At 46.5% G+C, this 25,269-nt stretch overlaps 3 protein-coding genes across 4 annotated transcripts; 2 read left to right on the top strand and 1 right to left on the bottom strand.

Annotated features, from left to right (window-relative positions):
- The first annotated feature begins 11 nt into the window (after nucleotides 1–11).
- Nucleotides 12–15,054, top strand: HARS1 (histidyl-tRNA synthetase 1). Of its 2 annotated transcripts, none has more exons than XM_041766610.1 (13): nucleotides 12–175; nucleotides 448–537; nucleotides 6,924–7,043; nucleotides 9,595–9,690; nucleotides 10,334–10,459; nucleotides 11,135–11,242; nucleotides 11,393–11,491; nucleotides 11,720–11,813; nucleotides 12,025–12,152; nucleotides 12,246–12,488; nucleotides 13,879–13,995; nucleotides 14,170–14,320; nucleotides 14,632–15,054. In XM_041766610.1, the coding sequence occupies exons 1-13, from the start codon at nucleotides 86–88 to the stop codon at nucleotides 14,706–14,708; spliced, it is 1,539 nt and encodes a 512-aa protein (XP_041622544.1). In that variant the 5' UTR covers nucleotides 12–85; the 3' UTR covers nucleotides 14,709–15,054. The 2 variants fall into 2 exon arrangements, with proteins under 2 accessions (XP_041622544.1, XP_041622545.1); XM_041766611.1 differs by having other exon boundaries at nucleotides 14–175; nucleotides 14,170–14,316.
- A 388-nt stretch (nucleotides 15,055–15,442) lies between these two features.
- On the top strand, nucleotides 15,443–17,625 carry DND1 (DND microRNA-mediated repression inhibitor 1). Its single transcript, XM_041767484.1, has 3 exons — nucleotides 15,443–15,716; nucleotides 16,100–16,561; nucleotides 17,168–17,625. The coding sequence occupies exons 1-3, from the start codon at nucleotides 15,443–15,445 to the stop codon at nucleotides 17,623–17,625; spliced, it is 1,194 nt and encodes a 397-aa protein (XP_041623418.1).
- A 320-nt stretch (nucleotides 17,626–17,945) lies between these two features.
- Nucleotides 17,946–23,231, bottom strand: WDR55 (WD repeat domain 55). Its single transcript, XM_041766615.1, has 7 exons — nucleotides 22,933–23,231; nucleotides 19,628–19,728; nucleotides 19,465–19,552; nucleotides 19,195–19,374; nucleotides 18,999–19,098; nucleotides 18,744–18,913; nucleotides 17,946–18,659 (listed from the first exon to the last, which is right to left on the bottom strand). Exons 1-7 carry the CDS (start codon nucleotides 23,127–23,129, stop codon nucleotides 18,338–18,340), a joined length of 1,158 nt encoding a protein of 385 aa, XP_041622549.1. The 5' UTR covers nucleotides 23,130–23,231; the 3' UTR covers nucleotides 17,946–18,337.
- Between the last annotated feature and the right edge of the window lie 2,038 nt (nucleotides 23,232–25,269).

Raw genomic sequence — 25,269 nt, 5'->3', positions numbered from 1 at the left:
TGACTCGATAGCCGGAAGTTATCCGAGCTGAGGCTGCGGCAACCACAGCGGGTCTAGACAGCCCTCAGCGCCAGTTGGCCGCAATATGGCAGAACGTGCAGCACTGGAGGAACTAGTGCGACTTCAGGGAGAGCGCGTGCGGGGCCTCAAGCAGCAGAAGGCCAGCGCTGAGCAGGTGCGACCCAGGTGGCTGGGAGAGGCCAAAGTAGGACCAGGGGGCCATGGAACTAGGCGGTCTGCATAGAGGAAAGAGATGTGGGAAAAGGGACCCGGCGGATAGGAAGGAGCAGGGCCAGGATGGGGAGGTGTCCCGGGTAGGACCCGACAGAAGCACAACTGAGGGGAGGGATCTGCCCAGATTCTGATGAGGGAGGGATACTGAATGAATGGCGGAGGAGGGAAGGGAGTGGCAGACGTGATCGCCCAGCACTTATTTTACTTCCACAGATCGAGGAGGAGGTAGCAAAACTACTGAAATTGAAGGCGCAGCTGGGCCCTGATGAAGGGAAACAGAAGTTTGTGCTCAAAACCCCCAAGGTAAATACAAAATCGTTAAGGAGCCTCTGCGAAGGCCCCTAATTCCACTCCCAAACGTGGATGCCCCTGCTTCCCTGAACAATTGTTCTGGGTGCTGGGCTGAATTGGAGTCCGAGTCGTTCTGGGATAGCAAAGTGATGGCAGAAACTAGACAAGCTGGGTGCTTAGTAGTATGCCAGCTACACCTATTCTTTCATTCAGCAAATGTTTTTTGAGTGCTTACTATATGCCTAGCACTGTAGGAATCAGTGAGTATACCATGGTGAACAATTACACAGCCTGCCCTCATGGAGCTTACATTCTACTGAACGAAATGGACTTAGGACAAATAATCCCACTCTTGAATATGTGATTATAAATTGTGATAAATTATATAAAGAAATAACAAGAGATGCCTGAGTGGCTCGGTAATTGAACATCTGCCTTAGGCTCAGGGTGTGATCCCAGGGTACCAGGATGGAGTCCCCCATCCAGCTCCCTGAGAGGAACCTGCTTCCCCCTCTGCCTGTGTCTCTGCCTCTCTCTGTGTGTCTCTCATGAATAAATAAATAAAAATCTTTAAAAATAAAAAAATAAAGAAATAACAAGAATTCTGAGATAAACAGGAAAGAACTAGAGAGTCTGAAAAAGCCTCGATGAAGAAGTAATGTACTAACTGACCTAACTGACTTAGGATGAATGGAAGTAGCCAGGGGAGGAGTGTAAGGAAGATAGGTTCAGGTAGAGTATGGAAATCCTGAAGGAGAGAAGAATGCTTATAGTTTCCAGGAACTAGAAAAAGACCTGTATGAGTAGAACCAAATACAGAGGGAGAGTAGAGTGGAGTGGAGTGGAATGAGGTTGGAGATTACTAGCCCGGCCTCCAGGATTTTAGTTTAGATATCATTCTTTGTAAGCTCTATAAACAGAACTATTTACTGTTTCATCTGGGTTCCCTAGGCACCTCATATATATCTCTATTATTGCATTTCTTGGTGACTTTTAGTTATTCACATGGTTTATTTACCCTGAGAGGCTGAGAGTAGGTATCTGGAACTGAATAAATATTCAATAAATGTATTGTGAAATTGGATTCCAAAGAAGAGGAGTCTTCCATGCATTGAGGTGTTGCCTTTTTAGGTTCATTCTTTGGGCTCCTAAATTCATTGGGCTATTCCCTTCTACACACAACTAATTTTGGAGGTTAAAGAGACAATAAAATCACAAAACAGTGGTATCCATAGTTTTTTCAAACTATCCAGTGATAAGATTAATGGGGAATTTATGATAGATCAGGCTGGCCTCACAATCAATCTTAACATCATTAAAAGTAGGGCAACCAGACATTATGTTTCACCTTATGTGATGCAATAAGAAGTACACAGCACCACCTATGAACTTTTCCTGCCAAGAAAAATTGAACCTGAATCTAATCAGGCCTTTTGACCTAACCATCAGTTTATCAAAAATATGGGAGATGGCAGAACGTATTAAGTGACACATTGGATATATTGTTAATGAAATCTAGAATATGAAAGTTCTTTAAGACAAATAATTCAATTTCCTCAACAAATAAATGGCACTTAAAAAAAAAAAAAAAAAAAAAGGAAAGGAACCTGTCGTGTATTAAATAGATAAAGAGACAAACACAGTGAATGGGCTTCATTTAGAATCTAATTCAAGTGAGCCAACCATAAAAAAATATTTTTTATATATATATAAATTTATTTTTATTGGTGTTCAATTTGCCAGCATATAGAATAACACCCAATGCTCATCCCATCAAGTGCCCCCCTCAGTGCCCGTCACCCAGTCACTCCCACCCGCCGCCCACCTCCCCTTCCACCCCCCCTAGTTCGTTTCCCAGAGTTAGGAATCTCTCATGTTCTGTCTCTCTTTCTGATATTTCCCACTCATTTTTTTTCCTTTATTTTTGAGGCAATTGGGGAAATTTAAACATGGCTTGGGTATTAGGTAATATGAATGGGTGGCTGTTTGTTTTGTTGTAATAAAGGTATTATAGTGTTTTGGCTTTTTTTAAACCTTGTGCATTAGAAAATCATACTGAAATTTTTATGGACAAACTGATATGGTGTCTGGATTTACTTTAAAATACTCCAGAGGGGATCCCTGGGTGGCTCAGCGATTTCGTGCCTGCCTTTGGCCCAGGGCGCGATCCTGGAGTCCTGGGATCGAGACCCGCGTCGGGCTCCTGGCATGGAGCCTGCTTCTCCCTCCTCCTGTGTCTCTGCCTCTCTCTCTCTCTCTATGTCTATCATAAAATAAGTAAATAAATCTTAAAAAAAAAAAAATACTCCAGAAAAAAGATGTTGGGCTTAGATAAAATAAAAATAACAGATGCTGATGGTTATTGAAGCTGGGTAATAGATGCATGGTGGTCTGTGATACTATTCCCTATATTGTGTGTTTGAAAATTTCTATACTATTTTATTTATTTTTTAAAGATTTATTTATTCATGAGCAGCAAAGACTGAATAGGCAGAGGGAGAAGCAGGCTCCTTGCAGGGGGTCCAATGTGGGAGTCAATCCCAGATCCCAGGATCACAACCTGAGCTAAAGGCAGGCGTGTAACCGCTAAGCCACCTAGGTGTCCCTCTATACTATTTTAAAAGAAAGATTATACTGGAGAATTAATATCCACTTTAGTTTGTTGAAACACATTTTTTGATGTGTGATTTATATTAACAGAAAACTCAATATCGTGGGGACAGAACTCTCAAAAGGTTTTATAGTCAGAATTATTTTTATAATACTGAAACATTACTTGCCTTTGTGACCACACTTGCTATGAAGATTCAAAAGCACTGAAAAGTAGAACTGCTGATGTCTTAGCATGAAACATGACAGTGGCACTACATTGTACTAATAATAGCCATCATGTTCTTCCATGCATTTGCAGAAAAAAAAAAACATATATATGTGTGTGTGTGTGTGTGTATAAGTTTCACTTAGGAATTTCCTTGATAAAACAATAAAAATTACTCATTTTATTGAAAGTCAACCTTTGACTACATTCTTTTTAGTATTCCATGTGATGAAATTGGAAGTATACATAAAGCACTCCTGCTGCATTCCAAAGTAGGAAAAACTCTTGGGCCCTTGCATGAGTTTAAGCTAACTAGCTACTTTCTTCACACAACACCTTTTTTTATTTGAAAGAAAAACTGAAAGACAAATGTTGCTTTAAAGATTTGGTATTTGAGGGATCCCTGGGTGGCGCAGCGGTTTAGTGCCTGCCTTTGGCCCAGGGTGCGATCCTGGAGACCCAGGATCAAATCCCACGTCGGGCTCCCGGTGCATGGAGCCTGCTTCTCCCTCTGCCTGTGTCTCTGCCTCTCTCTCTCTCTCTCTCTCTCTCTCTCTCTCTCTGTGACTATAATAAATAAAAATTAAAAAAAAAAAAAACAGATTTGGTATTTGAGAGACATCTTGAGGAAAACGAATGAAGTGAGCTTTGTCACTTCAAGGAAAACTTCTGACAATATTTGTTACCAATGATAACATTCAAGCATTCAGGTAAAAGTAGGGATTTCAGGAAACTTGTGTCTTTCATCATGAGCTACACAGCTCCCCAGTATAGTAGTTAGACTTTCCTGGCAATATCTGTGTTGATATTAACAAGTGTGTCTTCTGATATAATGAAGTGTGTAATATTTGGAAGATCTGTATAATTTATCAATGAACCATTATTTTTCACATGACGAATGTATAATGTTATAAAATCATGCATGGGTAAAAGATTCATTCAAAGTCCAAGATGGAGTAATAGATGTTTTTTAAATTATGGGAAAATATATGTAACAAAAAATTTGCCATTTTAACCCTTTTTAAATAGATTTCATTTATTTGCCAGAGAGACAACAGCATGTGCAAGAGAGTATGGCAGGAGCAGGGAGCCCGATGTGGAGCTCAGTCCTAGGACCCTGGGATCATAACCTGGGCCTTAGGCAGATGCTTAACAGCCTGAGCCACCCAGGTGCCCCCTGCTTTTAAAAGATTTTACTTATTTATAGAGACATAGAGAGAGAGAGGCAGAGACACAGAGGGAGAAGCAGGCTCCCTGTGGGGAGCCCGATGTGGGACTCAATCCCAGGACCCCAGTATCACGACCTGAGCCAAAGACAAATGCTCAACCACTGAGAGGTGTCCCCTTTTAGACTATTTTTAAGTATACAGTTTGGTGGCATTAAGTGGTTTACATTGTTGTGCAACCATCACCCCAGCTCACCCCCAGAACTTTTTTTATCATACCAAACTGACATTCTGTACCTATTAAGAATAAGTCCCGGGCAGCACCCCCCCACCCCCCCACTCTCCACCCCCCCTCAACCCCCTCACTCTCCACCCCCCCTCCACCCCCACCACCATCCCACTCCGTGGCCCAGCGGTTTAGCGCCGCCTACAGCCCAGGGTGTGATCCTGGAGACCAGGGATCAAGTCCTACATCAGGCTCCATACGTGGAGCCTGCTTCTCCCTCTGCCTGTGGCTCTGCCTTTCTCTCTCTCTGTCTCTCTCATGAATAAATAAATAAAATCTTAAAAAAAAAAAAAAGAAAAAGAAAAAGAAGTCTCCCCTCCACCCTCCCTCCATCCAGTCCCCAGGGAACTACTGTTCTATTTTCTGTTTCTGTGAATTCTGGGTACCATATATAAGTAAGAGATTTTAATATAACAATGTGAAAAGTTTTCAGATTCCACATTGCAACCAATCATTAAAAAACTACCATTTGTTGGATTTGGGTGTCATTAAAGAAGAATATCTACAGTTAGCTGAAAAGTTTATTAAAATATTCCTTCTTGGGGCGCCTGGGTGGCTCAGCGGCTGAACATCTGCCTTCGGCCCAGGGCGTGATCCTGGAGTCCCAGGATGAAGTCCCACCTCAGGCTCCCTGCATGGGGCCTGCTTCTCCCTCTGCCTATGTCTCTGCCTCTCTGTGTCTCTCATGAATAAATAAATAAAATATTTTAAAAAATATATTCCTGAAACGAACAAGGGGTGGTAGAGAGGGAGGTGGGTGGGGGGTGGGGGTGACTGGGTGACGGGCACTGAGGAAGGCACTTGATGGGATGAGCACTGGGTGTTATGCTATATGTTGGCAAATTGAACTCCAATAAAAAATAAATAAATAAAAACAATATATTCCTTCTTTTACAATTACACACCTTTGTAAGGCTAGGTTTTCTTTATTTAACTAGAACAGCATCTCACAAACAACTGAATACACAAGGCATGTATAAGAATCCAGTTGTCTTCTTTCAGGCCAGACATTAAAGATTTGCAAAAATGTAAATCAGCACCATCCTTCTCACCAAATTTTTTTTGTTTTGGGAAATAACATTTTCCTAAAATGTTATTTATGTTAACGTGCATGGATTTACTATTTGTTAAGTGAATTAATAAATATTCTTAAATGTTCACAGTTTTAATTTCTAATACAATAAACATTGACATGTTATAATCTGTATAATCTGCTTTGTATATGTATAGACATATACATGTATGTATATGTATGTATAGACATTGTATAATCTGCTTTGGGGTCCTTAATAAATAGTAAGGTTTTAAAGAGGTCCTGAGACCAAAGACTTGATAGTAGGGTGTAAACACCCAGACCAGACACTCTGATCTGGAAGAACCTGCTGAGTGGCCTTAGGTAATGACTTAACCTCACTATATCCTGTAATTCATCCATAACAGGTATCTGTCCAGCCTCTGTCATAGAACTATTAGAAACAAATTAGAGGGGATCCCCGGGTGGCTCAGCGGTTTAGCGCCTGCCTTCTCTCTCTCTCTCTCTTTCTCTCTGTCTCTCATGAATAAGTAAATAAAATCTTTAGAAAAAAAAAGAAACAAATTAGAAACAATTAGAGAATGAATAGTATTTATTAGAATTTTTTTTAAGTTATGCTGGGGGAAATGTTACTTATAAAATTTGTAATTCAACTAGCTAAGCCAGTTTGAGTCCGTTATATACCTGTCATCAGGTAGGTATTTTCTTTTAGGCAGGGAAGTGTTCTGGTATCACAGAAAAAATTTTTCGAAAAACTTCTCAGAAGATACTGTTCTAGAAAGAGAGAGAGAGAGAGAAAAAGAAAGCAAGCAAGAAAGAAAGACAGCATTCTAAGAATTCTAGAAAATAGAACCAAGCTAAAAAGGGGATGGAATTTAGAAGGGTGAATGCAAATGGGTGTGATAATTACTAGGGAATTGTTCATGCTGGCTTTACAAATCTGTAGCCCAAAATCTGAGTTTGGGGCAGTATTTGCATTTGTCATCTTCAAGGTCATGCTTTTATATTTCTAGACCTTTTATATTTCTAGACCTTAATGTTCCCTGTTTGTTTTTAAATCTCATCCCTGGTTCTTTGGCTGATTTGGACTCCAAGGGTACAAGAGACTACAGTCCCCGGCAGATGGCCGTTCGAGAGAAGGTGTTTGATGTAATCATCAGCTGCTTCAAGCGTCATGGTGCAGAAGTAATTGATACACCTGTGTTCGAACTAAAGGTGAGGGATGACTGAGGGGAAATTGCACGGTGGGAGAGTGAATATACAAACAACAAAGAAGATGACAAGAGAGTGAGAGGTGTCTCCCCTGTTGCGGACAAAGACCAGGATTTTTTCCAATGAGCAGGAAGACAGGCCTAGTTTTTATTCACCGTGATCATGGCTGGTGGCTTCCACGAGAGAGCCCTTCTTGTTATGTACTTGAGATGTTTTTAGATATATATGAACCATACATATAAAGGATAAATAAGTAACCAGTCTCCTGTTGATGGACCCTGGGATGGTTTCTAGTTCTTTTTAAGATTTTTTTTAATTTTAATTTTTTTAAGATTTTATTTATTTATTCATGAGAGATACAGAGAGGCAGAGACACAGGCAGAGGGAAAAGCAGGCTCCATGCAGGGAGCCCAATGTGGGACTCGATCCCAGGCCTCCGGGATCATGCCTCAAGCCAAAGGCAGATGCTCAACTGCTGAGTCACCCAGGTGTCCCATATTCTGGTCTTCTTTCTATTCCTGCACCATTCTAAATGTTTCTATCTCAGGGACTTTGTACTTGCTCTTCCCTTTTCTTAAACTCCCTTGCCCCTAGAATTTCAGATTAAATTAGAGATTAAGGATTTTAATTTCAGACTCCACTAAAATGCCATTCTTCAAATAGTCCTCTCCAACTGTCTTGTCCAAAGTATCCCTTGTTTATCACTTCGACCTGTTTTATTTCCATTAGAGAAGTTATCAGTAACTGAAATTATCTGTTAATTTGTTTCCTTGCATTGGTGTACTGCCTGTTCTCCCTCATACTGAAAGATCCATGAGGACATAGACTACTATTGTTTTGTTCACTGATGTATATTTAGTGCTTAGAACAATGTCTGGTACTGGTGGGCATTCATCTGCAGGGTAAGTTCATAGAAATTGCTGGGTCAAAAGACTACTCATTTATGTTTACCAGTTATATTAGTTTGCTAGGGCTGCCATAACAAAGTACCAGGGACTGGGTGGCTTAAACAACAAATGTAATGTCAGGAGGCTAGAAGTCCAAGACAAAGTGTCAGCAGGGCTGGTTCTTTCAGAGGGTCATGAAGGATCTGTTTCAGGCCTTGCTCTTTGGCTGTAGGTGGTGTCTTCCCTGTGTCTTCACATCATCTTCCTTCTGTCTGTGTCCAATTTTCCTCTTTTTATAAGGACTTCTGTTGGATTAGGGCCTACTCTAATGACATCATTTTAGCTTAAATGCCTTTTCAAGACCCTGTCTCCAAATATAGTCACATTCTGAGGTTACTGGGGGATAGGATTACAATATATGAATTTTAAAAGGGAAACAATTCAGCCCATAACACCAACCAATGTATAAGTGTTTCTAATTCTACACACTGGGAATTTCCAGGCTTTTTAAACTTTCTGGTAAGTGAAATAATGTTATCACCTTATTGAAGATATCACATGGCAAGAGCTGCTATGTCAGTTTTGCCTTTTGACATTGTTCAAACTATAGGCATCATAAAAGTTTGTTGATCAAATAATCCACTCTTAGGAGGTAATCCTCAAAAATATATATTCCAAAGAAAAAACCATATACCAAAATATATTTATTGAAATGTTATAGAACAGGGTGCCTGGGTGGCTCAGTCAGATAAGTGTCTGCCTTCAGTTCAGGTCATGATTCCAGGGTCCTCAGTTAGAGCCCAACATCAGGCTCCCTGCTCATCAGAGACCCTGTTTCTCCCTCTGCCTGCTGTTCCCCCTGCTTGTGCACACACATGCTCTCTCCTTCTCTCTGACAAATAAATAAAATCTTAAAACAAACAAATAAATGTTTTGGAAAAACCTAATCAGTTAACAGTTAATACCAGGAAGGAAGAAAATACAGAGCTGCTTCTCACTGAATTATAATGCAGCTTTTAAAAATAATACTTCCAAAAAAATAAATAAAAATAATACTTCCATTGTGTCCCCAAATGGAAATTGGTATTTTCTTTTGATTATAATTAACACTTAATATATAAGCATTAGGATAGAGAGCAGCAGAAATATAGACAAGTTGAAATAGGCATGTTAGGATAGTGTTTTTTTTTTTTTTAATTTTTTTATTTATTTATGATAGTCACAGAGAGACAGAGAGAGAGGCAGAGACACATAGGCAGAGGGAGAAACAGGCTCCATGCACCGGGAGCCTGATGTGGGATTCGATCCCAGGTCTCCAGGATCGTGCCCTGGGCCAAAGGCAAGCGCCAAACCACTGCGCCACCCAGGGATCCCTAGGATAGTGTTTTTGTTTTAAAACTTCCTTTTAGGTGCCTGGGTGGCTCAGTTGGATAGGCATCTGCCTTTGGCTCAGATCCCAGGGTCCTGGGATCCAGCCCTGCATCGGGCTTCCTGCTTGGCGGGGAGACTGCTTCTCCCTCTGTTCCTCCCCCTTGCTTATGCACATGTTCACTCGCTCTCTCTCTCAAATAAATAAATAAAAATCTAAAAAAAAAAAAAAACCCAACAACTTCCTTTTAAATTGTTATATTTATCATTGTGATCACATTTCTTTATATTTTCTCCAGGAAACACTGACTGGAAAGTATGGAGAAGACTCTAAGCTTATCTATGATCTGAAGGACCAGGGTGGAGAGCTATTGTCCCTTCGCTATGACCTCACTGTATCTTTCTAACTTGGGTTCTTGGTACTTTGGATCAATTAGTTCTTATTAGCCTGGGCTTTTTCTAGTCTCAGGTTTGGGGACAGCCAGACATGGGTGGGATTAAATATGATGCTTGTGGCAATTAGGAAACTTATTTCTTTAAACTAGGAATGAGATTTTGGCTAAACAGAACATAGCCTTAAAAGTCTTCTGAATCCTGAGTGAGACTTTAACTTTATGTTAGGAACCAGTTCCAACTCAATAATCCCTTGGCTCCAGAATATCTCTCCCCTGCCCTGTCCGGTGGACAGAGCTCTCCTTCCTTTATCTCCAAGCTATGTCAGAGAATCATCTCCTCAGAAATCCTACATGAAGACCTTTTTCTGCTTTCTGACCCATCTGCCTGGCTCCCGGCTTTGCTCAGCATAGCCCAGGAGAGACACTAACCAAAAAGAAAGGAACCTTAATCTTTTTTGAGACTTCTGCTGCCCCTTGTGGTCACAAAGTTGATTCTTCCTGATGTTCAGAAATGCTCCTAATCTCACAGGTTGTGGTTTTACTCACACACACACACACAGAGGTTAGACCACAGCTTCTGTTGGTGGTGATAATCAACTGCCAGACTGTGTGAGGAGGAGGCTTTCTCCTTAACTGTTACCAGGTTCCTTTTGCTCGATATTTGGCAATGAATAAACTGACCAACATTAAACGCTACCACATAGCCAAAGTATATCGGCGCGATAACCCAGCCATGACCCGAGGCCGGTATCGGGAATTCTATCAGTGTGTGAGTATGTGTGGCATGACAGGGAACATGGCCCTCCATCAACTTAGTAGAATCTACTGAGTACTCATGGTGTTCTGAACAAATTGGATTCACCAAATCATGCTGTTACATTTCTTTAATATTTTCATGTAGAGGATAGGGATGATTCTCCCTATTTTACATACAAGTAAATGTAAGACTCAGCAAGATGAAGAGATCATAAGGATAAGAAAGCCAAAGTCAGAAGTGAACTCATAGTCCAGTGCTTTGTATTAAACCACAGTGATAGGATTACAGCAAAGGATGGAGAAATTGGATTTGAAGTATCAGATTATCCAGAGTGGTGGCAGAGCTTCTGAATAGAGAAAATGGCTAAGGACTAAAGCCATATATTTGCCCCTGTGGTGCTAGGAGGAAATAAGGGAAAGTAGATGAGTGAGATAATGAAGCAATGTAGACAGAAAGGAAACCTGGGTTAAGATAACCAGGAATGCTGGGCGTTTCCTCTGGGTGGGTGGTCAGACAGATAATGAAGAAGGTGGTGTATGCATGAGTGCAAACAGGTGTTTATAGGGAGAGAACAGAGCTCCCAGGACCAGTCCATCCCCCGTCTCCCTAGTCCCCCTCCTCCCCCAGGCCTTCCCCTGCTTAAGTAGGTTAAAACCCTGAGAACTATAACTACCCATCTCCCTGCAGGACTTTGACATTGCCGGACAATTTGACCCCATGATCCCTGATGCAGAGTGCCTGGAGATCATGTGTGAGATCCTGAGATCCCTTCAGATAGGCGACTTCCTAGTCAAGGTCAGAGCTGAATGGGTCTGGAAGGGCAAAGCTGGGGCCTAGCCTGTCATAGGAAAATATCCTTGTGCAGAGAGACCAATAGCGAAATGACAAGACCATTGACAGTCATATAAAGAGATTCCCTCCTCACTATGCCTTGGGTCCCTACAGGTAAATGATAGGCGCATCCTAGATGGGATGTTTGCCATCTGTGGTGTTCCTGATAGCAAGTTCCGTACCATCTGCTCCTCAGTGGACAAGTTGGACAAGGTAATGACCTAAACACTTCACTCTTTTCGTACATCCCACCTTCTCTGAGAAATGTAAAACAAGATCAGGAGAGAGGGAGGGGCCTGCCTCTGTGCTCACCAAAGGAAGATTGGCCCCAGAATATAGGTTGAAAGGAACTTCTCCCAAACTGCCCCCTCAGGAGGGCCCACACTTGCCCTGCAGGGGAGAAGCTTTCCAGGGGTCCCTTACTGGCATCTGTCTGCCTAGGTGTCCTGGGAGGAAGTAAAGAATGAGATGGTGGGAGAGAAGGGCCTCGCACCCGAGGTGGCTGACCACATTGGGGACTACGTCCAGCAGCATGGTGAGAAACAGATCCTGCCTCTCTCCAACAGCCATCTCACTGGCCTTAACTCTTAGGCCAACACTCTGTGTGTGTGTGTGTGTGTGTGTGTGTGTGTGTGTGTGTGTATGCAAGCATGCATACATACATGTAGTCCAGGGAAAAAGATAAAGAGAGCCTCTGCTTTTTTCCTTTTGTCACTCAGTCTGGCTCACAAATGATGTCTCCCCAGGTGGGATATCCCTAGTGGAACAGCTGCTCCAGGATCCTGAACTGTCCCAAAACAAACAGGCCTTAGAGGGCCTGGGAGACCTAAAACTACTGTTTGAATACTTGACCCTGTTTGGCATTGCTGACAAGGTGAGTCAGGTTGGGAGTGGATACTTTAGCTGAGGTCTGAGGTTTCAGATCCTTGATCCTTATCTGGTACTGACTATGATATTGTCCCCATAGATCTCCTTCGACCTAAGCCTCGCTCGAGGGCTAGACTACTATACTGGGGTGATCTATGAGGCGGTGCTGCTACAAACCCCAGTGCAGGCAGGGGAAGAGCCCCTGGGTGTGGGCAGTGTGGCTGCTGGAGGACGCTATGATGGGCTGGTGGGCATGTTCGACCCTAAAGGACGAAAGGTGCCATGCGTGGGGCTCAGCATTGGGGTGGAGCGGATCTTTTCCATTGTGGAGCAGAGGCTAGAGGTAAGTCCTAGGGGCAGGCAGCTGCTGGCATATGAGCTGTTTTCTTTGTTCTTCAAGGGGGCGAATGGTACTGTTTTGGGCAAGGAGCATCTTTGGAAAGAAATGGAGAAAAAATGGTTGCTGTGTTTAATGGACTTCTACTCCATTGTAGGCCAACTTGATGGATCTTGGATCCTTCATTCTCCCCAGAATCCTTTCCTCTGGGTCCCTACTTCCCTCAGCACTGTCAGAAGTCATGGGGTGATATATCCAAAGACATCAATCTTCAGAATACAGAATGCTTAATATTTTACTACTGTGTGCTGGGCACTGTGCTTAGTGCTTTTCATGCATTATCTACTAAAATTCTTGCACAGCCCTCTGAGAGTAGCTACTTTTATTATCTGCATTTTCTAGCCAAGGGAACTGAAGCACTATAGGTCATAATTTGCCCAAGGTGGTGAAACCTTTTTTTGAGATTTTATTTGTTTGTTTGTTTGTTTGTTTATTATTTTGAGAGACAGAGCACAAGTAGGGGGAGAGGCAGAAAAAGAGGGAGAAGCAGGCTCCCTGACAAGTAGGGAGCCCGATGCAGGGCTTGATCCCAGGACTCTGGGATCATGACCTGGCTGAGCCACCCAGGTGCCCCAGCTGTGAAACTTTTAAGTACCAGGGTCAGAATGCAAATCCAGGCAGTCTAACTCCAAAGTCTTGCTCCTAACTCCTCTGATATCACCTCTAAGTGGTAAGCATGTGTTTGAGGCCTTGGGATTCTTCAGATGGCTATCTTGACTCTCTAGCCTCTAGAGGGAAGGCCCTCATGACCTCAAGCACTCCTTTGCTGCTGCTTTTAACTGGCTGGATGCATTTCATCCCCTGGGGAATGCTCTGGCAGTAATCTTCCCAGTGTTCCCATCCTTTTCTCTGGAGTGGAAACCATGTTTCCCAATTGAGGTCAGTGTTCCAGTAGGCATTGTATGTTGTTAAGAACTATGAAAATAGTTTACAAGAAAAAGACAATGGGCAACAGCAGCAGCATTCTGTCTTTACCTCTATCCACCCATACCCTGGGTTGGGCCCTATGACTGAATTATAAGAGGTACAGTCCCTTGACTGGGCTGATAGTATATGGGGACCGGGTGAGTTCACAGTATCATTTCTATGTGAATATTCTCATGGGCCCTTCAGGTACTAGAAGGAGACAAGTTTGAAGTTATGTACAAAAACTACCTTGGCTCTTGCCCTTTGTTATCCTTTCTGGTAAGCTATACGTACAAGCCAGGCAGTTCGTTTCTTACACCTTCTAGGAGCTGCCTTATGCGCAGTTGATAGGTCAGAATCCTGACAACAGTCTGCTCGCTTGGCTGCTTGAAGGTAGCCCAGCTCGGACTCTTATTTGACCCTTCCCCAGGCTACGGAGGAGAAAGTACGGACCACAGAGACACAAGTGCTTGTGGCATCTGCACAGAAAAAGCTGCTGGAGGAGAGACTAAAGCTTGTCTCAGAGCTCTGGAATGCTGGGATCAAGGTAGAGGAGGCCAGCTCCAGGGTGGCAGTGAACTTGGGAGTGCTGGGCACAGCCTAAATAAAAGCTCATCCATAGCAGCTTCGTGGAGAAGAGCTAAGAGCACGTGGGCCCCAAGGAAGTTGTCCCTGAGGACAGTAGAAGCCAGCCTTCATCTTCTGCCCTGGTCCCCTGCAGGCAGAGCTGCTCTATAAGAAGAACCCTAAGTTGCTGAACCAGTTGCAATACTGTGAGGAGGCAGGCATCCCACTGGTGGCCATCATTGGTGAGCAGGAGCTCAAGGATGGGGTCATCAAGCTCCGATCAGTGGCCAGCAGGGAAGAGGTAGGTAGGTGGCTAGAGAGGCTGAGGGAAGGGGGAATGTATGCCATTTGGGCAGGCCATGCTCATTCAAGACCCAAGCAAAAGTCTGGAACTCATGTTAGAACCCACTCAGAAAAGACTAAAGGGTTATTAACCTGTTACTATTGTCATAGTAGGGTAGGAGTCCCATCTGCAACCATACTTTGTGTCTCTGGCTCCTTTGCCTGCATTCCTGCTCCCAGCTGAGCTAAGCCTGGTGACTAGAGGAAGGAGTGGGCACTTGGGAGCAGTGGAGTCAAAGATGCTCATACCATCTTCTTTATCCATCCTGGCCAGGTGGACGTCCCAAGAGAAGACCTTGTGGAAGAAATCAAAAGGAGAACAAGCCAGCCCCTTTGCATCTGCTGAGTTGAGCAAACTATCAGGGGAAAGTGGGACTGGCACTATTTGTGGCTAAAACAAGACTCTGCATATGTACTTCCAACAGCTTTGCACACTTCTTTTCCAGCAGGAAGACCTCCACAGTAGTCAGAACAGAAATTTTTTATTATGAATACTTTATTGGTAATCACGGGCAAAAATGGTCAGGTATTACACCATTTTTCCATAGGAGATCCTGGGGGCTGAGTCTTGCTCCAGGGATGGAGCCTAAGTTGGTCTCCCCTGCAGGACCCCTATGCAGAAGAACCCTGACCAAATGGAGGGAATGCTCCCCACAACCAACCCTTAAAGGTCCAATAAAATGACTCAACCACTGGAGCTTGTGTGTCACTATGGCCTAGCCCTGCCTTCTCTGTGGGAGCCTGGCCTCCTATTCCAACTACTTGAGCTGCGAAAACGGGGGAATGGGGAGGGAGGCTCCACGGGCTCTTCCCCAGGGTGAAGGGTGCCCTTGAGGCTCTTGCCTCCAGCGCACATCCAAGCCCTAGGAGTTGGGGCTGGTCGCACACTCACCGGTTTAGGTTTCTAGCTTTCACCTGAAAGTCAGGTTCCCGAGGCGCACGTGCAGTGGGTACCCCCACCCCCTTGGAGGGCGGGGTCGTGCTCAGAGCCAATGAGAGCTTGGGGGGAGGAGGGGTAGGGAAGCTTCCAGAGGCCTTTGGGGAGGAGGTTATAAAGGGGGTGCCGACGGGCAGCCGTGAGAGTCATGCAGTCCAAGCGGGAGTGTGAGGTAAGTGGCTGGCAAGGGGGCTCAACAAGCGCTAGCTGCGCAGGGGGTAGTGGCCCCTTGGGCTGCAGTTGCCCAGTCGCGGTGGGGACGGGCGTGGAGATCCGCCATTCCAGCCTGCCGTTTCCCCTTCAGCTATGGTGTGAGAGGGTGAATCCTGAGAACAAGGCGGCGTTGGAGGCGTGGGTCAGGGAGACGGGCATCCGCCTGGTGCAGGTGAACGGGCAGAGGAAGTATGGCGGGCCACCCCCAGGTACGGTAGTCCCAGCTCTACGCCCGTCGGGCTCCACCAGCCTCGACGGCCACGACCGGCACAGCCTGGGGGAGGGGCCTGCCCCAGCGCTCTGCAGTCGAAAATCCCTTACCTATCCGTCGCCCCACCTCGGGTCAAGCAGCTGAGGAAACTTGTCTGTGGCTCTCCGCCCACCTGCCCCCTCGAGGGTGGGAGCCAGCCTCACGGTGCACCCACTCTGCCAGCGCTGTAGTGGGCTCAGGCACCCAGTTATGCTGGCGACTCGGGGTGCGACTGCTGCACCCATTTCATAGACGTTTGCTCATAGGCCCTCTCGCGCTGGGTTCCCGGGCCCGAACCCGGTCCGGGAGGATGACGGTGCCCCTTTCCGCCCCTTCCCCCAGGCTGGGTGGGCAGCCCGCCGCCGGCCGGGTCGGAGGTGTTTATCGGGCGGCTGCCGCAGGACGTGTACGAGCACCAGCTGATCCCGCTGTTCCAGCGCGTGGGCCGCCTCTACGAGTTCCGCCTGATGATGACCTTCAGCGGCCTGAACCGCGGCTTCGCCTACGCCCGCTACAGTTCGCGGCGCGGCGCCCAGGCGGCCATCGCTACGCTGCACAACCACCCGCTGCGGCCGTCCTGCCCGCTGCTCGTGTGCCGCAGCACGGAGAAGTGCGAGCTGAGCGTGGACGGGCTGCCTCCGGGCCTGAGCCGCCGCGCGCTGCTGCTCGCGCTGCAGCCCCTGGGCCCCGGCCTGCAGGAGGCGCTGCTGATGCCCAGCCCTGGGCCGGCGCCCGCGCAAATTGCGCTGCTCAAGTTCAGCTCGCACCGCGCCGCCGCCATGGCCAAAAAAGCCCTGGTGGAAGGTAAGGGGGCGGGGCTGCGGCCAAACATTAGGATGCCATACTTTACCTGTCAGCATATAAGGTAAAGCAGGATCTTAGGGTTAAGAACGCCTGAGTTTTAGACGTCATACATTTTTAATTTCCGTTGGTGCTACCCAGCACCACACATGCATTATCTCGCAACTTACTCTCCAACATTCCAATGTTACACAGGATGATCTCCCTCTTTAGTTATGAAGAGAGGTTTTGAGAGAAATTGATTTGCCCTAGGCAGTCTTACTGAGTCTACCTTTTATTTACTATAAACTGCCTCCCTAAGGCTGTTGTGAGAATTAGGTGGCACTTAACACATTCCCTGATTCTTGGCTAGTATTCACAGTAAAGGTAGTCACAGTAAAGGTTAGCTATTGTGATGTTCATGAGGTAGACAAAGCCTCCATCAGCCAGTACTCCCAACAAGGAAACTTAGCAGGCAGCAGTTTCTTTTCAAAGAAACACAGGAAGCCTGGAGAAGTTGAACTCCAGGTCAGACCACCAGGAAATGGGAAGGCTAGAAGTTAAACAGGCAATGTAGGTTCTAAAGGGTTGGATCCAGGTCTTAGATCTCCTCTTGTCTTTCTCCTGCAGGGCAGTCACGCCTCTGTGGAGAGCAGGTGTCGGTCGAATGGCTCAAGCCAGACCTGAAACAGCGACTCCGCCAGCAGTTCATGGGCCCCTCCCTGCAGGGCCTACAGCCAGAGGGCAGTCGACTGGCCCCCTCCAGGGACAAGCTGGAGTCCCAAGGGGCCCGGGCTGCCCTGCAGCTGTTGTGCCAACAAATGAAGCTGGGTAGCCCGGTGTTCCTAACCAAGTGTTTGGGCACAGGCCCTGCAGGCTGGCACCGCTTCTGGTATCAGGTGGTGATCCCGGGACACCCGGTGCCCTTCAGCGGCCTCATCTGGGTTGTGCTAGCTCCAGAAGGGCAGGAAGGGCATGAAGTGGCTAAGGATGCTGTGTCTGCAAGGTTGCTAGAGGCACTGAGGGAGTCTGGAGCCAGCCTCTTCCGGTCTGCTGGGGCTGAGGCAGGTATGGTGGTTAAGCAGTGACCCTGTCTTCTTCACAGGCAGCCTGAACGCATGGGCAGAGCCTGTGTCAGTCCCCAACCCAGCAGGCCTGGGCAGCCACCATCTGATCTCAAGGAGGGAGACCACAGGTCCTGCCCTACCTCTGACACAGCCTCCCAGCTGGGGCAAGGCCCCAGGGCACCTAGGAAAGCTCAGGTTTGGCCAAGTTGTGGGGAGGGACTTTGCTCTCCCCCTCCCAGCCCAGGGTCTGACGTTGACCCTGTGGTATTTTGTAGCCATTCTCTGTGTGATACACATGCAAACACCCCTTTCTCTCCTCCCGTAGCTTAGCATCAATCTCGTTTTCCTGATTTGTCAATCTTTAATTTTATTTGGAGGCTGGCTGAGCCAGAGGGTCAGAATTCTGCCTTTTGTCCTCACTACTTAACAGTCTGGTTACAGTGTATGTGTGATTTTGGGGTTTTTCTCTGCTGTTTGTATTTATATTAAACCCCTGGTTGGTGTACGCCTGTGTCCGTGCTATCTTGCCCCAGCTGTGGGCTTCTTACACTGTTAGAAGGAGTAGCTGCCACAGGGCAAGTACTTCCTCACATCACTGCCCTCAGTCTTGAGCCTCTGGCTATGCATCTTTGTGCACTGTAGAGTATTTTAAATTCAGAGCCTTCTCTAGGTATCCAGCCCAGGATGTAAGACTTGCCCAGTGAGGTCCTATTTTGAGAGTCAGCTTCTTTCCTCAATCACTGTCATCCTCACTCTCCTCCTCTTCCTTCTTAGCTGTGGATTCTTCTCCCTCTTCCCTCAGTCCTGCAAAGAAGTCCTCAGTGCTCCAAGCCTTGCTGCTTAGGGCTCGCAGTGGCCCTCCCTTCTTCTTGCGCCGGCGGTAGTCATCTACTACCACAGCCCGCAGCTGGGACATGTTCCAGAACTTGAGGCGCTGGTCATGGCCACTGCTGGCCAGGAAGTGGGTGCAGTGGGAGAGGGCCAGCTTCTCCACAGGCTCCCCAGCATGCTGGCCCACACTGCCCACCACTCGGTTTGGCAAGATATTGACAGCCCTGGGCAGAGAGAAAACAGTGTTTGGTCTTGGCTGGTTGGGTCTGTCCCTGGTGTGATCTGAGGGTGGTCCTGGCTTCTCTCACCTGATGACTCCATCAGTGGAACCAGTACACAGCAGGCTCTCCGTAACTGGAACCATGCAGTCAATAGACTCAGCTCTTAGGGCAAACCGATCACTTGTGGCCCCAAAGCCATTCCAGTTGAAGAGGTAGATGGTACCTTCACTGGAGCCACAGGCCACCTTCTTCCCATACTGTAGGAAGAGAAGGAAACTATTTGTGGAGCCCCATCAAAACGGATCCCTAGCATATCCCCAAAACCCCATAACCAGCTTGTACTTTCATGAGAGTGACAGAGGTCAGGTCTCCAGACTGAGGCTCTGAGAGCAGTTCAAACCGGCGTCGCCTGATGTTGAAGACACCAAGGCAGCCATCCCCACTGTAGAGAGAGCAGAGCAGCAGGCTTGACTAAAGCTCCTGTTGAAGGAGAGAGCTTTAACAGGGAAGGGAAAGGGATGCAGCTTTGAGGTTGTACCTGGCTGTAAGCAGCAGCTTCTTGGATGGGTCCAGAGCCATGTCAGCAATATATTCCTCATGCTGCCGCATATCCATTAAGGGGCCCTCCTTCCGCTGGTCCCAGAGCCGGACACCACCTGTGTCATCCCCAGTGACCAGGACATTCTCATCTACCAGCAGCAGACTGTTGATGGGGGCACTAGAGACACAGAGCTTCTTAAAGCATCTTTGTCCCAGGAGGAACCTACCACCCTACCCTTGACCTCAACACACAGTAAGCTCCCCTTACCTGTGAGCCTTGGAAATGCGTCTTTCCAGTCGGCCCTGCTCCACATCTAGTACGTGGATGGCTTTGTCCTTGGAGACAGTAACAAGTTCTGGCGGGAGAGGTGCTCAGGTCATGGTGCTGCTCACTGCTCCCTTGTCACCAGGCTGCCTTCCCTAATACTCACTCTGTCCATCTTCAGAAAAGACTACGGCTCGGCACGATTTGAGGTGGTGACCTGAAGACCAGAGCTCCTTCGTTTCTCCCTCTTGGCAAGAGTAGGAAAAGCTAGGGGGGAGAAGGAGGAGAGTGAGTGGCTCCAGACCCTGCCAGCATGGAATATAAAGACCAACTAGGCAACCATCCACCTAACTAGGAATTGCTGCTTGTACACCACCAAACCTAAGGAACTTGCCATCCCAATTTTCCATTTTCAAATGTTCCGTCTTTAATTCAAAGTACATTTGCTTAGGACTTCTTTGTGAACTGACCCCACATCACCCAGCCTGGGAAAATACTAGATCTGGACCACTATGGAGGGCATGAGATACTTGATAAAAACAGAAGAACAGGGGCCCCTAGGTGGCTCAGTTGGTTAAGCATCTGCCTTTAGCTCAGGTGATTGATTCCAGGCTCCTGGAATGGAGCCAGCCCCTCATTGGGCTCTCTGGTTGGAGGGGGGAGGGGGCAGTCTGCTCCCTCTCCCTTTGCTACTCCCCTAGCTTGTGCTCTCTGGCTCTCAAATACAGAATCAAAAATGTTAAACAAAAAAACAGCCCCAGAAATTGGAAATATAAAAATTAACAAGATGTGGCTGTTGTACTCCAGGTCTCTAGGAGCTAAAGAAAAGTTAAAACGAATTACAGCACACTGTGTCCACATGCTGAAAAGGAGGTAGAATCAAAATGGAGTTGAACAGAAAAGCACCAGCCTGGAAGTTCAGTTTTGAGGCAACTACCTGTCCAGAGTGTATCCCCAGTGCCTGCCTCAGAGCAGATCTTCAAAGGGGCCAGATGAAAAGGGCTTAGTTGCTGAGGAGTACCAGGTGAGCAGAACTGGGTCTGTTTGTTTGCTCTGTCCCAGTGCCTAGCATGAGAAAAGAGTCCTGGAAAGCTAAGGTAAAGATGTGAGTTGGGTCATGAAGAGTAAGTAGTTCACCTGGCAGATACTGGAGGCAGATATCAATTTCCCTTCTAGGGCAGACACAAGGAATGAGGGTTCAAGCTGCAGGAGAGTGAAATGGCTGAATCTGGAAAGATGGGTTGAACTGGACTTGAGACCTGATTGGCCAAGCAAAAATGAATTTAATCCTATGGGAAAAGGAACCTCTTAAGAATGGTCACGGGAGAGGTCAAAAACCCACCAAATAGGCATGGCTGGGGAGAGAGAAGGAGACAAACTGCAGTAATAGTGATATGTGTAAAAGTCGAGGTCCAGAGTGACTCCTCAGTGTCTGGCATGAAGTATAAATAGTAGAGAGAAACCTACATTTGTTGACTTAAGGTGCTATAGTATACACTTTTTTTTTTTTTTTTTTTTTGCCATAGTATACACTTGACCACTCTACAAGGTGGATATAGGCAGACCTCCTTTTATTGTGCCTCACAAGCACTGCATTTTTTTTTTTTTTTTTAACAAACTCAAGGTCTGTAGTAACCCTGTCTAGAGAAAGTCTATTGGTGCAATTTTTCCAACAGCATCTGCTTGCTTTGTGTGTCTGTCACATTTTGGTAATTCTTACAATATTTCAAACTTTTTTTTTAAGATTTATTTATTTATTTATGATAGACAGAGAGAGAGAGACAGAGACACAGGAGGAGGGAGAAGCAGGCTCCATGCCCGGAGCCCGATGTGGGACTCGATCCCGGGACTCCAGGATCGCGCCCTGGGCCAAAGGCAGGCGCTAAACCACTGAGTCACCCAGGGATCCCCTCAAACTTTTTTATTAGGATAATCTGTCACTAGTAATTGACTCACTCGTGATGGTTAGCATTTTTTAGCAATAAGGTATTTTTCAATTAAGGTATGTATATTGTTTTTTAGACATAATGCTAGTGCATGTTTAATAGACTGCAGTATAGTGTATACTTACATGCATGGGGAAACCAAAAGATTCATGTGATTTTATTGCAATAGTCTGGGCAAAACCTGCAATATCTCAGAGGTATGCCTGTATTATTATTCCCGTTTTTGAAGACGAAAATACGGACGTTAAATTGCCCAAGGAGACTGAAGAGGTTGAGGTTTAATGTCATTAGGTAAATATGACAGCACAGCTCTTCTAGTTAAAACCTTCAATGACTTTTCACTGCTTCCAGCCTACTTCTCTTGTTCAAAGTCAAATATGTATTGAGCACTTAACCTGGTCTAGAAGCAGACATAATGGAGAATAAAACAGACTAAAGATTACAGAAAAGTGTTTTTCAAACTCCAGTCATGACCTATTAGCAGGCTGCAACTAGCATTTTAGGTTTTTGTGCCTGCAGTTAAGAATGTAATAAGCCAGAAAACATCAGGGTGCATCACACATGATATATAAAGTATTTCTGGTGTGGGGTGAAGTCAAAAAAATTTGAAAAATGTTTTAGTTGAGAGGACAGGCATTCAGATAATTACACAAATGGATGTAGGATTACAAACCATTATGAAATTTAGGAGGGAAAATTACCTGGTGCCAGAGTAGCCAAGTCTAAAGGGTAATCTCATTTAGTCGGGAATGGAGGAGTGTAGAGATAGATATTGAAATCTGAGGGACAGTGGGTACAAGTGAAGAGAAAAAGGTTTTCCAAGAGAAAGAATAACCTGCGAAAGAGCTGTGGATTTAAGGTCCACATGAAAGGTAAGAATGAATGAGCACAGAAATTAAAGGGGAAAATGAGCGAGGACTGGACGTCCAAGACCCTTAAAACAAAAGTAAACTATTGAAGGGTTTTAATCAGGAAAGAGGGCACGTGGGTGGCTCGGTGGTTGAGCTCCTGCCTTTGGCTCAGGTCCTGATCCCGGGATTCTCGGATGGAGTCCCACATTACGCTCCCGGTGAGGAAAGGAACCTGTTTCTCTCGCGGCCTATGTCTCTGCCTCTCTTTGTCTCTCATGAATAAATAAAATCTTTAAAAAAAATTTAATCAAGAAAGAGGTGGTTGGATTTGTGTTTTTGAAAGATTAAAGCAGGCAAGAAGCAAAGCTGGCGGAGGAGGTGCGGCGTGTTCCACCCGTTTCAGGCTTTATACAGTCCGGTGAAAAATAACTGTCCTGAACGCTTCTTGTCCTGGTACTGTCTCTGGGCTTTGTCAGGACACTCCAGCCATTTTGTCTTCCTTTCAGTTGTTGCAAGAGATTGTGTGGTAACTGGTTTAAAACCAAACGTTACTGAACGAATTGGACCAGAAGAGTCTTGAAAGATTTGTCTCCCTGCACCTTTCTCTCCTCATTCCGCCTCCATTCCTACGGAGCTCCCAGATCCCGCAGTCCCGAGCCCTGCCCCACACTTACACGAACACGTCCCCGTCCACGTCCCCCGCCGCCAGGAGGTCGCGGGCCGGATGGAACGCCAGCCCGCTGGCCGGTGCTTCCAGCACGATGTCTTCCGGAGTTTCTCGGATGCGGACCGGGGCTTCCGTGGAGTCGGGGTCCTCCGCGTCGCTCCCATCCTCGGCTGGCCTCTCCTCACACGCACGACCGTGGTCCATAAGCCGGAGGAGTCCACGCTGCTCCGCACCTGAGCTGTGAGCCCAAAAACCTCCCACGGGCCTGGGGGAGAGCCCGAAACGCCACTTCCGCCTGGGGGCGGAGCCGGAAGTGGCGCTGGGCCGGGAAAGGGCGGAGCCGGCTGGCGAGTGGGTGTGGGTGGAGCGGATGCCCGGACCCGCCCTTTCCTGGACCAAGTAGACGTCGCGACTATCAGTGCTGTCCTTGGTCGCATCACTTAAATTTGGGAACTGTTTAAGTCCTTTTCCCTCATCTCGATTGATGCTGACAGTGTGGTACTCCCTCCTGTGACTAGTAGGCATGATTTACTGCCCTGAGCAGAGGAGAGGGGGACCCCAGCCTTTCGTGGCTTGGTGACACCCAAGAGCAGCCTCCAGCTTAGTCCAGAGGCAGCAAAAGCAAGAATGTGATTTGCAAAGGTCGTGGACAGCAGGCAGCCCAAGGACGCGCTTAAACTGGGGCGGTCTGTGCTCAACGTCTTTGGGGAAACAGGAACAGCGCCCTGGCGGTTTCTTCACTTTGGCTGCATACCCTCAAGTGGGCCAGGCCAGCAGTGCTCAGAGATGGCAAGGAGTTCTGAAGAGAAAAATGGGCACAACTGTCGACGTTAACATTCTGGTTATCAAAGATTCCATAAAGATGGGAGCACTCTGTGGTGGGGCAAGTAAGGACACAAGCTTCTGGGACTGAAGAGGAGCCTCACATCACTGTGCTACTAGGCCTTCTAAGACATCTTATATGCTGATGCCCAACCCACTTAACGAGAGGTGAAAGTGAGGCGAGGGACTTCAGAGAAGCTGTATGTCCTGTGTGAATGGAAAAGTTGCCATGTGAAGTTCGGGGTCCTTGTGACTCACCAACCAGAGGACCTTGAGTATGTCCACCAGGCTTGGTGATATTTGCAGAAACTATTTTTTTTAAGTAAGATCAACACCCAGTGTGGGGCTTGAACTTACAACCCTGAGATTGAGAGTCCCATGTTCTACTGCCAGTGAGGCTCCCCTGCAGAAACTGATTTTAAATGGACAGTCAACCCCCAGGTTGTTTTTAGTTGTTGTTTTAAGTAACCTCTATGCCCAATGTGGAAGAGCTTGAACTCAGGATTCAGTCATGTTCTACAGACTGAGCCAGCCACGCACCCCAACCCCCAGGTCTTAAATTTAATGACTCTCTAGGTATCTTCATCTAAGCCAGGTCTCTGTGATCTTTTTCTTAACTGGGAACACTCTACAACCATGAAACCAGGGTGTCCTTTACTGTCTCATATTAGGCATTCAAGGTGCTATTGCAGAGAGAGCCCCATTTCAGTCTCCTAAATGCCATGCACAAAGCTGGCTTCCTCAAACACTCTTGCCCTATCAAGCTGAAAGTGATCAAAGGCAAAGGTTAAGGGGGCTTCTAGCTTTCCTCGTATGAGCTGATCCTACAAGTCTTAGGCTTAGGGCAGGCAGTGGCAGGTAGGGATCCAGCCAGAAAAAAACCCTTATGAGAACCAGGCCAAAGTGCTTGTGATGAACAGAAAGGAGGAAATGCTGGGGACAGAATGATTCAGAAGCCAAGGGATCTATCTTGGGCTTTGGCAGACATTTCAGGGTGTTGATGAGCACCAAACCCTGCTTAACACAGGGATCCCCCAAGACTCCTCCCCAAGATTATCCCTTCAGTCAGAGAACCAGCAAGCAATGTGTGCTAAGAATTTCTAAAGCTCTCAGGAGGACATAATTCCATTTTTGTTCCCCAAGTAATTCTTATCAGCTGCCTTCACCTAGACCCTAGTCCTGCAAAACCTTCGGGTTAGACTGGGAGCTCACTGGGTAGACCCTAATTCCCAGAGAATCTCCACTAAAGGTAGGCCTTCTAATGGGCCTGAATGAGTCTGACATTTGAGGCCAATTGTCCATATGTTGCCCATCAATGGCATCTACATCTTGCCCATCAATGAGGTCATTACTTTTCTCCACTAGGCATCCTGGCTAGGACCCTTACTGTCTAGGAATCTAGAATCACAGCTCAGAAAAGGACTGAGCTAACTTTCTCCACATGCATTTTACACAGTCAGTGGAATTAGTACCCTCTTGCTGCTTCAGGGGTCCATGAGGGAGGATCCTCAAACAGAGAAGA

This window comes from Vulpes lagopus, chromosome 8 (genome assembly GCF_018345385.1).
Source record: "Vulpes lagopus strain Blue_001 chromosome 8, ASM1834538v1, whole genome shotgun sequence".
In the NCBI taxonomy this organism is placed as follows: Eukaryota; Metazoa; Chordata; class Mammalia; order Carnivora; family Canidae; genus Vulpes; species Vulpes lagopus.
This window is presented reverse-complemented; position numbering and strand designations above follow the sequence as displayed.